This window comes from Papio anubis, chromosome 7, assembly GCF_008728515.1.
Source record: "Papio anubis isolate 15944 chromosome 7, Panubis1.0, whole genome shotgun sequence".
Taxonomy (NCBI): Eukaryota; Metazoa; Chordata; class Mammalia; order Primates; family Cercopithecidae; genus Papio; species Papio anubis.
Genome location: NC_044982.1, coordinates 11,788,494 through 11,802,456, shown reverse-complemented (window position 1 = coordinate 11,802,456; position 13,963 = coordinate 11,788,494). Strand labels below are relative to the sequence as shown.

Genomic DNA, 13,963 nt, shown 5'->3' with positions numbered 1-13,963 from the left:
TAGTCACCAGCTTGAGTTTGAGCCAACATCTAATGCTGAAACCAATATATGGCCATATCCAGGAAAAGCAGCTACACCCCTGAGTGTAGACAGGGCTGGATACAAATAGAAAGTTCCAAGGCCTGGAAAACTGTTCTTCTGCTCTTCCCCTTGTGGCTGTGTGACCTTAGGAAAGCAGATTGACTTCTCTGATCCAGTTCCCTCCTCAGTAAAATGGGGAGAACAGTTCCTGCCATGCTGACATCTCATGGTCATTGTAGGGACAGGGGAGTTAGTAGCTGTGAAGGGGGTTCTATAAGGCGTAAGATGCTGCGCACACACCCAGGCCGGTTCCCATGGGGAAGGATTGGTTCTAAGGTTGGAGAGGAACATGGAGCATGGGGTGTCCTGGGCATGTTAACTACCCAAGAATCACAGGCAGCTGGAAAAATTACCTTGATGGATCACTGCCAGGCCCCAAATCACTGCATCTTAAAATGCCTTCCAAACACAAGCAAGGAAACAAAAAACTCCAAAACTGCCCACCTCTTCAGAAGGCTCTGAGCGATATATTTTTCTGGCCTCTGATCCATCCCTTGGGGAGGATGCCAAGCAGATGTTGACAGATTACAACCTGCAGGCCTCTCTTGGCCAGAAGACAGTGGCCGTGAAGCCATGGCCATCTCCCTGATCATCTTCAGGAGTCTGGAAGGGGAGGCAAACCTATTCTGTAGGTTTGAATACTTCGAAACAAAGAGTTGGCTTTGCAACAGAGAACTGAGCACCTACACAGTGCCAGACTGTGGATTCCCAAGTTCCTGCCCTCAATTCCTTCCAGTCTCTGCCCAGCCAAGTCCCTCCCCAGGGCTTCTTCCTCACAGTCAACTTTGCCACCGCCAAGTCTCTGCTCAAGAGGTTCCCTCTTTCCAAAAGACTTGGCCCTTGTACCCCTGCCCAAACTGCCCGGCTGCAGTGATCCACTGCCAGAAGCCTGCTTAGAACCCCTCCTCTGCCCAACCACAGATCTCAGGGGCTTCCTCACCCTCCACCTCTACACAGTCATTTAGCTTTTGGATCAGCCTAATTCACACACCTGAGGACGGACACTTTATTCATGTTTGTGACTGACTCAGCAACCAGTGGGGGATTGGCAAGTGTTGGATGAACGGAGGAAGGCAGTGTTGGGTGTGACGACCAGCAGCTCCTGTCTGGTCTGCACAGGGCAACATTCTTGTTGCCACCATACCTGTTTCCGTATCTGTGCTCTGCATGGCCAAAGCCTAACCTCCTTGTGATTCTCACTTCCTCCAGGAAGCCTTCTGGGTTTGAAGTTGTCCTCCCTCTTGGTATCCTACTTAACACCACATAATTTAGCATTCTTGTCATCTTGTTTTATATGATTCTGAAATCATTTCCTGCACATGTAGATATGTCACCAAAATAGCACTTCTTAAGATCAGGCACCATATCATGCTCTTCCATATCCAACCTTCTAGCCCACCCTCCACTCCCCACCTCCAGACCCTCTGAGTCATCAACAGGGGGCCTAGCACTGTGCTAAGACCACAGGGAAAGGAAATGAGACACTTGACAGACAGGTGTAAATCCTGGCTTCGTCACTTATTAGCAATCGTCTCCATTTCTGGTTTAGACTCTAATAAACTTTAGACCAGGTGTTGGCAAACATTTTCTGTGAAAGAACAGATAGTAAATAATTTGTTTTGTGGGCCATACAGTCTCCATTGCAACTATTCAACTCTGCCATTATAGAAGGAAAACAGCCACAGACAATACATAAATAAATGGGTATGGCTGTGCTCCAATAAAACTTTATTGACAAAATAGGCAATGGACTGGATTGGCCCATGGGCTGCGGCTTGCCAACCTTTGTCATGGAGGATTACTTGAGATGACATCGAATCTCCTCACCACACAGGCCTTAGACCACACTGTGAAGTATCGCCATCCTACCCCAGCCCCTCTATCCCCTCCCCAGACTTAGGTTTCATCTAGTACTTACCACCGTCTGAAATTACAGCCTGTCGGCCAGGTGCAGTGGCTCACGCCTGTAATCCCAACACTTTGGGAGGCCGAGACAGGTTGATCACTTGAAGTCAGGAGTTCAAGACCAGTCTGGCCAACCCTGTCTTTACTAAAATTACAAAAAATTAGCCGGGCATGGTAGCAGGCGCCTGTAATCCAAGCTACTCGGGGAGGCTAAGGCAGGAGAATCGCTTGAACTCTGGAGGTGGAGGTTGCAGTGAGCTGAGATCACGCCACTGCACACAAGCCTGGGCAACAGAGCAAGGCTCCATCTCAAAAAAAAAAAAAAAAGAAATTACTTCCTTCCTACTTATTTAATGACTGTCTCCCCCAAGACAACATAAAACTCCATGAGGGCAGAGGTTGCATCTCTAGCATGTAGAACAGTTTCTGACACAGACTAGGCACCTTTTTAATGTTTGTCTGCTAAATGGAGATCATTATTATTACTACTATTGTTGTTGAAGATCTTCAAAAAACATTTTGTTTCATTATATGCTTATGACTATTTTTAATGTGTTGATATATGTACCATGATTAATCATGGGTATTTGCAAAACCCCAGATAATTTTTTTTTTTTTTTTTTTTTGAGAGAGGGTCTCACTGTCTCACCCAGGCCAGAGTATACTGGTGCGAACACAGCTCACTGCAGCCTCAACCTGCCAGGCTCAAGTGATCCTCCTGCCTCAGCCTTCCAAGTAGCTGGAAATACAGGTGTGTGCCACCATGCCCAGCTAATTTTTTATTTTTATTTCTGTACAGATGGGGGTCTTACTCTGTTGTCCAAGCTGGATCCTCCCACCTTGGCCTCCCAAAGTGCTGGGATTACAGGTGTGGCCACCACACCCACTAACCCAGGTAATTTTCACGTATTACGAGGAATTATAATGTTAGACTTTAACCACTCCATTTTAACCACAAGCCAGCTACAATTTTCTCACTTTGGAAAGAAGGGGACATTGCTCGCTGGTGACCACCAGGCATGAATTTGAATTCAGACCTCCTGGTTCGTCCTTATTAAGGGATATAGTTAAGCAGTGTAGAAAGAGCACTGGACTTGGAGTCCAAGAACCAATCCTATCTTTCACAAAATGGCAACAATAATGCCAACCTCATAGATGCTGGGACAAGATTAAATAAAATGCAGATGATAAAAAAAAAACAGTGCTGGACACAGTAAAAGCCACTGCAGCTTTTACTGCAATACATAACCATTACTATATAACAAGGTGACAGTGGCCCCATCCCTCTACCTCATAAGAGTGTAGAGGGGATCAGAGAAAGGTGTACCCAAGAAAATGATTCTGAACTGTCAATCCCTGAACAAATGTAAAGTACATTCTTTACCACACACTCCAGTGTTGCAGAAAACATTTTCCATCTATTTTGAGACAGGGTCTTTTTCTGTCACTCAGGCTGGAGTGCAGTGGTGCAATCATAGCTCACTGCAGCCTCCACCTCCGAGACTCAAGCAATCCTCCCACCTTAGCCTCCTGAGTAGCTGGGACTACATGTGCATGCCACCAGACCTGGCTGAATTTTGCATTTTTTGTAGAGACCATGGGGGTATCTCCACATTGCCTATTCTGGTCTCCAACTCCTGGGCTCAAGTGATCCTCCCACCTCAGCCTCCCAAAGTGCTCAGATTACAGGTGCGAGTCACCATGCCTGACCTATTTTCCATCTTTTTAAAAGGAAACGACACAGAAACATCTTCTATAAAGACAAAAATAAACCATGAAGGTCGACAATATTTTCAGATCTTTAATTGCAGTAAAGAAATAAGTTTTCATCTTCTCACATGTATATCTATGTCCAGTTACCACAAAGGCAAGAACCAAAACAAATACAGGCGGTCTCATCAAGCCAAAGGCAGAGGGCCCAGTTCTCCACTTCAGCCCATTCACATCGGGAATCCTCTTGTGACCAAAGCTGACTCGAAACAAAAACAACCCCAAAATAGATGAAGCACCATCACGCTCCTGGGGCCCTGCGCCAGTGGAGTGGGGGCAACCTCTTTGAAGGTTCTGAGTGTGATGGGAATCATGCGAGCTGGGGTTATGCTTAGGACCGGGTCGGGGTACTCAACACCCACTTCAGTAGAAAGTGATCCACTTGGTTTCAGATTTAAATATTTATTTCTCAAGTACGAAACAATGATGAACATGTACACCCTCTAATGTCCCAGCCATCTGGCCTCCGTAGTGGTCTGAACATCTTCAGATGAAACAACAGCTGGGAATCTAACTCCAGAACGCCGAGTCTTCCCCGCAGAGGGGGACGTGCCAAGTGCATAGGGCCCCCCCGTTTCTTGGAGAAGGGTAGTTTTCTTTTTCTGGTGCCATGGTTTGCACGTTGAGGATTTTCAAAGGAGGGTTGGCCATATCCCATCTGGAAAGAAGTGTCTCTTGGCCTCGCTGGATAATTTGTTTGGGACATGATTAAAGCGGGCACCATCACCGTGAGGCTGGTCAAACACTGCCCTGTGTGATTCAGACGCACACTGGCCCCAAGGCTGTCTGCACTGAGCCCTCCACCTGGCGGTGTGGGCTTCTGAAACCGCATTCCTCCCCACCGGCCCCAACAAGCCTGCAAGCTCCTGCTCTGGAGAAGAACACCCTATCCATGTCAGTTTCCCAGGAGGCCCCGTGGCCGCGTGAGATCACTGCCACCGTGCTGTGTGCAGCCTGTTTGGGATGTTACACCTGTGGCCACAACCATGTTACTCATTGCAGGCTGCTGGACAACACAGGTCTTTTCTCTGAACATTTCATATTAGTCAGAGATTTCTGACCTATCCCCTCAAATAAGAAAAACAATATATAAACAAGTTACTGTGTGTTAGTTCTGAGAGTTAGGAGCAAGAAAACAGCCAGCGGAAAGAACGTTCATGTTGAGAAGGAGATCAGCAGCCTTCCTGGGTTCCACAAGGAGAATCTGTCTCCTGGAGCTGCAGCAGCCTTGTCTGAGGTCAGCCTAGTTGATCATGCAACAGGGTCGAAGCCTTTCCTGGGCTCAGCATTAAACAACTAGTAAATCAGTGAGGAAGCGATAAGGACACTTTTCAATTCCGTCCATCACAGCTAAAATTATCTCACTAATTACAGTTTCTATAAATCAGCTTAGGTTAAAAGAGGGCATTGCAGGCAATGGGCGAAGTGCAGTTCACTCAATTAAACCTGGCTGCTTGATTTCATCGACAGACTTTGGAGGACCTCAAAACTGGGGAAACAGAAGGTATAAATGGAACAAACTCTTAAGGAGATGGGAGGGGTTGGGAGAGGAATTCTTAAGATCTTTCCTCACTGAAGCTTCCCAGGGCTGGACACTTGAGAACAAACGAAGGCTGCTGGAATCCAAAAATTACAGACCCACTTGAAAATACCGCAACATGCCATAATTCATCCTGTTTGTTCGGTGGGTCATTTGGACTGCAAAGACAATGCTTTTTATTTTTCCCAGATTTAAAACCAACCCGGGACAAAGAGAAGTTTTCTGTGTTGTCACACAGCTCTAGGGACAAGCCCTAGGGATGTTCTGTGTCCCCTCGACAAGCGAGGAGTTCCAATAGCTAACAGACCCAGCTGGATCCAGAGCTTTCAAGGGACTCTGCACCAGCTGCTGGCTTTTGTTTTCATTTTGTGTTTGAAAAACGTCAAGGTCATTTCACAAACCTTGGAAATCGAATCCCAATCCACTGCAAATTTTCTCCTTCTTCATCTAAATCTCCTTGTCCTAAACCTCTCCGAGAGAATGCAAGCTATTACGCCTTATCAGATGTTCCCTTGTTTTAAATCCATGGCAATCACACTTATTTCATTAGCGTTTGCGTCCTGTGGTCACGCATAAGCTCCTAAACCAACAACAATTAAAAACAAGGTGCATTCCTTAATTCCTAATTCCAGTCTACTTATGCAGGATGTTATCCAACCGATCTGAAAGTGTTTTTCGAAATCTACAATGATAAATGTGTCAGACACTCTGCTGGGTTATTTACTTCCATAAACCCTAATCCTCTACCCAAGCCCATTTTGCAGGTGAGGAAGGAACTTGATAGACTCAGAGCTGAAGGAACCTGTCCCAGGTCACTCGGTGAGTATGTAACCCCATTCACATGGACGCTTGGCCCAGCATGGTTCTAAAGGCCAGCCACCAGCTGTCCACTCGCCACAACATGTTGCCCTAGCCTCCCCAAGGTCGGAAGTTTGCATCTGCACTCCTGTTTTTTACTTAAGGAGGTATGTAGGAAACTTGGGAGAGGTGAAGTACAGATCTTGGGGTCAGAAGGCCAGCATAGCAAGGTATCTTTGGGTGCGAGAGTCTTGGTGTCTAAAGTATTTTACTTGAGTCACTTAAAACCTCATACAACTCAGAAAAAGAGCTCCCTGTCACCCCTACCTCCCGGCTCCCATTGCCCTCCCATCACCAACGCACACACACACAAAGAAACGAAAGAAGAACCCGCCCACTTCAGTCTCACATATACACATTAAAATGATGTCCTTTACACCGGGCACAATGGCTCACGCCTGTAATCCCAGCACTTTAGGAGGCCGAAGTGGATGGATCACCTGAGGTCAGGAGTTCAAGACCAGCCTGGCCAGCATGGTGAAGCGCCGTCTCTACTAAAAATACAAAAAAATTAGCTGGGCACGGTGGTGTATGCCTATAGTTCCAGCTACTCAGGTGGCTGAGACACAAGAATCATTTGAGTCCAGGAGGCGGAGGTTGCAGTGAGCTAAGATCGCACCACTGCATTCCAGCCTGGGCGACAGAGTGAGACTCTGTCTCAAAAAAAAAAAAACAAAAAAAAAACAGATGTCCTTTACATGAGGGTTAAAACCCTTAGGTCAAAGTTCCAAGGTCAGTAAAACAACTCGATTAAAGAACTGTAATTCAAATACACTTTCTGTGGATGCTCTTTGTAAAGCAATTGTTTTCAAGCCCTTTCCCCAACCAGTGCCCAGCAGACTGCTAACAGCATCTAGAACGCACCCTCTGTGGAGGACTCTCAGAACCTCAGATTCCCCATTTCTTCCCCCACACTCTGCACTTTTCCTCTTACTCATCTGCTCCTTCCAGCCAGGGTCCTTCTTGGCCCAGATGACCTGAGATACCTGGAAGCCATTACTTCATACCTCTCCACCAGGAGGTGTGTGGCAAGTCCGCTGAGGTCGGGGATCCAGGACTTACGATTTGTTCCTGGCGAAGTTTTGGGTCTCTCTGAGCCTCCATCTCCCATGTGCAAACTAGGCTGCATTCTGCCTCCTGATGGCCTGAGATGTGTGTGGAAGCACTTTGCAGTGAAAAGTGCCAGACTCATGTTAGGGGTTACAATTGTCCTAACTGTTCTTTGCTAGACACCGTCTGGCACTTTGTGAGATTCAAATTTACATCCCCCAGGGGCAACTACGTTCACTCCTGTGGCCATTTGCTGTAGGTGAACTTTTATATAGGGTTTATGGGTTTATATTGCCACCCAAAAGAACAGCCCGGATTCTATGAGGCAGCCTGATTTATGGCAATCACAAAAGCTAGGTCCCTTGCCGACCACAGTTGGGAACCCCTTTGTGTTAGCTTTGTGCCTCAGTTTACTCAACTATGAAATGGACAAAACACCTTTGGTGGTCTGGCGGCGGGGGTTCAGATTGGAAATAACTAAAGCAAAGTCACCTGGCTTACACCTTGTCCACTTTAACACGTATACACACTACCTATCAGCACCATGACCCAAATTCCCACTGAAGCAAGCTACTAAGGCCCACAGCTCAGCCAATGGGGACTCTCAAAGCCTAAGTACCTTTTGCTCCGTGACCCCATCCAGCCCTTCCTAACACCGACAGCCAAGCTGACAGAGGTTTGAACCCATAGCCATCTGGGAAGGTAGGTGTGGGGACTATAATGAGACCATCCTGGCAGTTCTCGCTTCACTCCAGATACGTTTATTTCCTATGAACGGGGCCAATCCTCAAACACTTCACAGGGGATTCTGATGTGGAGATGTGGATAGTGAAGGAGCTTTCTCCTGCCACCTTGTGCCTGCCCCGGGCCAAGACAGGAGAGTTCTCTGGCTCTTGGACCACTCTTCCCTCCATTCACTACAGCTTTTCACCAAACACTAATAGGGGACAAGGATCTGTCCCTCCTCAATTCCCCTGCCCCTGTCACTTGCTTTCCAGACTAGATAAATGCAGATTTTTAGAAAAATGAACAATCGTCTTTTATTGGGGGCCTGAGGGCAAGTCATGTGCAAAGAGACACACAGAGTTTATAAATAGTCCTGCAGAGGTCAAATTTCTCTGGGTGGGGCCAGGCCCTGTGGCTCATGCCTGTAATCTCAGCATTTTGTGAGGCGAGGCCGAGGCTGGTGGATCACTTGAGGTCAGGAGTTCGAGACCAGCCTGGCCAACATGGTAAAACCCTGTCTCTACTAAAAATGCAAAAAATTAGCCAGGCATGGTGGCACATGCCTGTAATCCCAGCCACTTGGGAGGCTGAGACAGGAGAATACTTGAACCTGGGAGGAGGAGGTTGCAGTGAGCCGAGATTGCACCACTGTACTCCAGCCTGGGCAACAGATCAAGGCTCCGTCTCAATAAAAATAAAAATAAAAATAAAAATAAATTATCTGGGTGGAATGACACTGCCCACTCTGCCTTACATTAGAATGTTCCAGATGTCCCTGCAGGCTCATTGCAGAGGACACCATCCAAGAACATCGACTGTTGGGAAGCAGGGGGTGCAAGCCAGGCAAGGTCCTCCCACCCTGGAATTTTAAGTGGGAGGTACATTAATAGCCATTGCAAGATTCATTTGAAATTAACATAAAGGCTTCTTTGAATATTTCCTCATAAGAACAGTTAATGAAAACATTTCCAATCACGGTACAAGACTCACTTGGGCAAAGATGATGTCTCCTCTTTATTTCTTACAAGCTATAGGTTGTTAAAGTATTTAACCTTTCAGAACCTTAATTTCCTCATCTGTAAAATGGTGAAAACATTCCCCAACTCTTAAGAGTTCTTGAAAGGTAAAATAAAATAATGTATATAAATCTTGAAGTATTGGGTCTGACACAGTATCAATCATAATATTTTTTTTAAAATTGTGTTGAAGGATTCCCTTATGCCAGGTGCCATTCTCTGTAAGTTGGGGGTCTTTAACGTCCACAGCCACCCTGGGAAACAGATACTATGACCATGCCTATTTTGGTTACGGAAGATGTGGGGTCAGAGGGGTTACGTAACTTGCCCAAGGTCACAAAATGAAGTCTGGATAAGAACCAAGGCAATCTTGCCTCCTGAGGCAGACCCAGCCTCCAAAACACTGCCTCTTTCTTTTGTCTAGGGATACCCCTTATTAAAAAGGCAGTAATGGGGTAGTCACTCATATTTCATAGGTATCATTTTGCCTGCTACCCGCTACAGGAGTCATTTTTACCTTGCAAATCTGCAAGCTGTGAAAAAACATACTGCTTCTTCTAAAACACTGTTACTTTTCACGTGCTGTGTCCCAAAGCCAGGATGCACAACCTTTCTCTGGAGGGATCTTGCACCAAATACCTGAGGTAGCCCAAGAGAAAGAACAAGTCCCTGCAGCCAGCTGTTGCCGGAAGCCAAGCTGGAACGCTCTCTAAGCCTTAGCTTTAAGTCTATAAAATGTAAACCGAAGACAGTTGAAAGCCATTCCTGCTGGCCCTTAGTCTCCACTTCCATCCCCGCGACGGCCTGGGGAACCATACAGAGGGCAGGCTCTTGTCTTCATCCCTGGCCCAGGCGCTTATCCGCACTGGGGGCGGGGGCTTCTCCAATCCTTCATAAACTGCCCACCAGCGCACTGGGCGCGTTCCCGGGAGCTCCCTTCTCCGCCCAGTTGGTGCAGAGGGAAGACAGTCTGGGGAAGAAGCAGGAGGTGTCGGTACCGCCACCTGGAAGTGACCCCACCAGCGGTGCCCTCTTAGACAAGGCTGGCCTTGAGTGCATCACGTGCGGCCCTGGTCACTCCAGATGCCCAGGGAGAAGCGCAGCGCAGCAGGAGCAGCGCCTGGTCCCGGCCAGCTCTAGGGCGCACAGCTCAGAAATGTCAGAGCAGAAACGCTTGCCCTGGGGGAAGGGGCAACTCGCATGTGGAGCTGGGCAGCTGGAGCATCTGTGGAAGATCCAGGAAAGTGCTGGGGGAGCTGGCATGCCCGCTGCCTAATTCCCCCGTGGGCCTGCCGCCTTAGGTTTCTCAGGAGCAGGGCTGAGCAGCTTGGAGCGGTGGGCTCTGTGGGAGCTCCAGGACTCCCCTAGCTCTCACCTCTCCATCATCAGCGAGGGAAGGAGTGCTCCTTCTGCCCGCGGAAGAGGGAAGTGAGGAACCCAGGCTGCCCCTCTCAACTGCAATGTACCTCCTCCCCACTCTGGCCCGGCAACGCTACTCTCAAACCCTTCCTAGACATAAGGTTTCATTTTAAACCAGGACACCCATGCTGTGACTGTTACCCAGAGTTTCATTTCTTGTTTGTTTGTTTGTTTTGGTAGATCAGAGCTGCTCAATTTTTTCCTCCGGAGGTTACGGACTACACAGATTTCTTTTCTTGGCTCCAGATTGATGGTGGTGGGTGGGTGTGGGGGGGTATGAAATACAGAATGTGGCCCGTCTACATCGCCATCACTTTATTGTACTGTCACCCTTAATTTAACTATAAATACTACGGTGGGGGCTAGTCGCGGGCGGCGTCGGGCTGCTGGGCTGTGGGTCCCGGCGCGCCCTGACCCGAGGCGCAGACCCTCCCGGCTCTGTACACTATTTACAGCTCTTCTTTCCTCTTTCTCGACCCCCTCCCGCAAGGCAGCGCGTGTGCAAGAAAGTAGCATCGTCTGTCTGTGCAAGTCCTTCGAGTTAGGTAAGTAATACGAGCAAGTGTCCCGCGGCCGTCAGCTGTCCGAGTCCAAATCGCTTTTACCTTCCTCTTCCCTCTTCTGCGGTGATGCCTTCGACGACGACGACGACGTCTTGTTCCACTTCTCCGCGTTCTCCGACTCCTCCGATGAGGACCGCTTCTGCCGCCTCCATTTGGCGCGGCGGTTCTTAAACCAGACCTGTTGCGCAACGGAGGACAAAACATTTCAGATCAAAGGCGCGCTTCCCCCAGTCCCGGGGCACCCGGGTAGCTCGGTGTGGCGGCGGGACACCCCGCGCAGGCCAACAAAAGGAGGGGAGCCGCTTGCTCCCGCTTCCGCGTTTTCATTCAACTTCCTGGGCCTAAAGCGCCCTCCAGCAGCCTGCGGGCCGCCATCGGGATGTTTTTAAAGTGCGGGTAGAGCCAAGCAGGGCTGGGCAAACCCGGCTGGGGCCCCACCTCGCGGGGAAAGACCGCTAGGCGCCCGCGGCAGGCCCCGGCGCCTACCTCCACTTTCTCCTCGCGGAGGTGCACTTTCCGGGCCAGCTGCTCGCGCGTCCCCACGTCCGGGTACTTGGTCTCCTGGAAGAGGTTCTCCAGCGCTTCGAGCTGCTCGTCAGTGAAGATGGTGCGGTGCCGCCGCTTCCGCCGGCAGTGCAGCTGGTTGAGAAGCTGCAGCTCGGTGCGCGACAGCGTGCCCACGTTCATGTAGGGCAGCATCTGGTGCGGTACAGGGGACACCAGCACCGAGCCGGGGCCCTCGTAGCCTGCAACAGAGTGGGGCGCACGGTCAGCCGCCCGCCCTCGCCACCGCACGCATGCACGCCCGCCAGCCCCCGACCCTCTTCCACTTAGAAGTCGTCTGCAAGGGGGTGCTGAGAACTGGGGGTGCACGGGAATCAGGGGTGCAGGGAAAAGGAGCGTGTTAGAGCGTCCATCCGCACACCCCCCAAAGTCAGAGAATTAAAAAAAAAACCCAGTCTCCCCGGGCAGGCACTGAATTCCAGTTTTCGCGAACTCTGGCCAAAAGTTTGTAGCAAGAAGTTTGCAAACTCCTGCGCCCGATCGGCAAAAGCGGAGGGGGGACTTGCAGGAGGAGCAAAGTTTGAAGAAGGTGAATTAACCAACTGGCCCCATGGGCTAAGGACCGCGGTGGGCGGCAAAGGCCGGAGCGAGCGCGACCCTACCTGGGGGCGTCGGGACGCAGGAGCACTGCTGGGCGCCCAGCGGCGGCACGGCCCCGCAGCAGGCCGGGCCCACGGGCGCCGCCTGCACGTGCAGCTGCCCGTAGAAGTAGTTGTTGTAGCCGAGGCGGGAGCCGCTGACCGCGGCCGGGAGGCCTGCGCCGCCGGGGGCCACGGGGCGCGGGTAGAAGGCGCCATAGTCCGAGGAGGCGCCGCCGCTGGCGCCGTAGAGCGAGTCCCCGTGCAGGGCCGGGAAGACGACGGGAGCCGCAGCGCTGGGCGCCACCGGCAGCACCGAGTCCTTGCAGCGCGGCCGGGCGGCCAGGATGTTGTCGATGCTGAACATGCTGGCGGGCATCCCCGAGCCCCGCGCCGGGACCGGGGGGCGGCGGGAACGTGCCGAGGACAGAGCCTTAAAGTGGGGGGGTCCACTCTCCTCTAGCCGCCGACCAAACCGAAAGAGAGCGCCGGCGAGCGCGCAGCCCTGCGCCCCTCCCCGCCCCCTGCGTCCGCTCTCCCTCCTCCCGCCCTCCCCTAGCCGCAGCGTTCGCTGAACTCAACCCGCGGGTAGGACGGAGCTCCGACCAGCTGAACCTCTTGTTGGTTTTATACTGAGTCGACGTCATCCTGGATTTAGTTCCTGGTAATATGCAGATGACAAACAGAACCAGATTTGGCCCTTTCTTTTCCTTTGGGTGGGGGAAGGGGGTTAGGGGGAGGGGGAGTGGTGCCAAGGGGAGGGGGTTACAAGGCCTGAAAAGAGATTGTGGATTGCGAATTAATGAAATTAACCTAATCTTTTCCATTCGGCAGCCGGGCAGAGGGGCCGGCCGAGCTGGGCGGGCGGCCTAATTGCCTTGGTTAATCTCATTAATACCATTGTGCCGCCGCAATTAACAACTCCCTCCGCCCGACCTCTCCACCCCCACCCTTTTTTCTCAGATTGGGTCCTATTATTGGGTGCGATTTCCTCTGCCTGTAGCTCAAACTCATTGTGGACGATTTTTCTTTGGGGCTACTTTTTTTCCCCTTTCGGAATTGGTGGTTTTAGAAAATGTGAGGGGCTGCATCCCCTCTCAAGCAGGATTGAAAATTCCACCACTCCTCCGCGCCCCCATGTACTCACCGCCTAATTTCACCTCTTTTTTAAATCTTGAGTTTCTCTCCCGAATGGAACTTGTTAACAGCCCCAAAAACCTTTTGGTTTTGGAAAAAACAAATTTTGTAAAGGCAAAAAACGACTAAAGGAGGGGTGCATCATGCTTCTTAGAAAGAATTTTTTTTTTTTTTTCCAGCCACTCTTGGTCTGAAAACTACCGTGGCAGTCCCTAGGTCCTACACAGCGAAGACCAAATTCAGCCGCTCTTTAAAAATCGCCACCAAGAGTTGCAGTCTGAAGCGGCGCTTCCAGCTGCTGCCACCGTGGATGTCGGTAGTTTTTGTGCTTTTAAAAAATTATTTTTGGGAATGTGGTGTCTTCTCTCCCAAACTATTATTATTATTATTATTATTGGTTTTCAATCCAGATGGGGTCTTTGGGACTTCCCTATCTTCTTCCCTAATAATTGGGTCGCATTTTTCCTTACGACCTGCTGGTTCCCGGATAGGGACGGGCCCCCTACCCGCGGCCTGCCCTTCCGCCTGGCAGGCCCTGGGTGGACTCCCTGGGCCCCAGTGACCTGGACGATGGCCGGCTCTCATAGCGGCAGGCGGCCGCGGTGATTTGCGGGATTCTCGGCATGGCACGGCCAGCCTGCCCGAGCCACGGGAGGCGCAGCCTGCCCACCACTCACTGCAAGCAGGCGGCCGAGCGCCCTTCGAGAAGGTAGGCGACGGTACGCGCGGAACAAAAGCAGTCCCCCAGATCCTGTG

At 50.6% G+C, this 13,963-nt stretch overlaps 1 protein-coding gene across 1 annotated transcript; it reads right to left on the bottom strand.

Moving 5' to 3' along the window:
• Positions 1–8,931: 8,931 nt before the first annotated feature.
• GSC (goosecoid homeobox) lies at positions 8,932–12,546 on the bottom strand. The gene is made up of 3 exons (XM_003902224.3): positions 12,095–12,546; positions 11,415–11,674; positions 8,932–11,106 (listed from the first exon to the last, which is right to left on the bottom strand). Exons 1-3 carry the CDS (start codon positions 12,447–12,449, stop codon positions 10,942–10,944), a joined length of 780 nt encoding a protein of 259 aa, XP_003902273.2. The 5' UTR covers positions 12,450–12,546; the 3' UTR covers positions 8,932–10,941.
• Between the last annotated feature and the right edge of the window lie 1,417 nt (positions 12,547–13,963).

What these genes read in the sequence shown, in the direction of transcription:
- GSC (XM_003902224.3), bottom strand. Translation starts at nt 12,449, where the DNA reads ATGCCCGCCAGCATGTTCAGCATCGACAACATCCTGGCCGCCCGGCCG. An exon ending in CTGCGTCCCGACGCCCCCAG is followed by an intron (nt 11,675 to 12,094) that starts GTAGGGTCGCGC and finishes ACTCTGTTGCAG; the next exon opens with GCTACGAGGGCCCCGGCTCG. An exon ending in TCCGCGAGGAGAAAGTGGAG is followed by an intron (nt 11,107 to 11,414) that starts GTAGGCGCCGGG and finishes GTTGCGCAACAG; the next exon opens with GTCTGGTTTAAGAACCGCCG.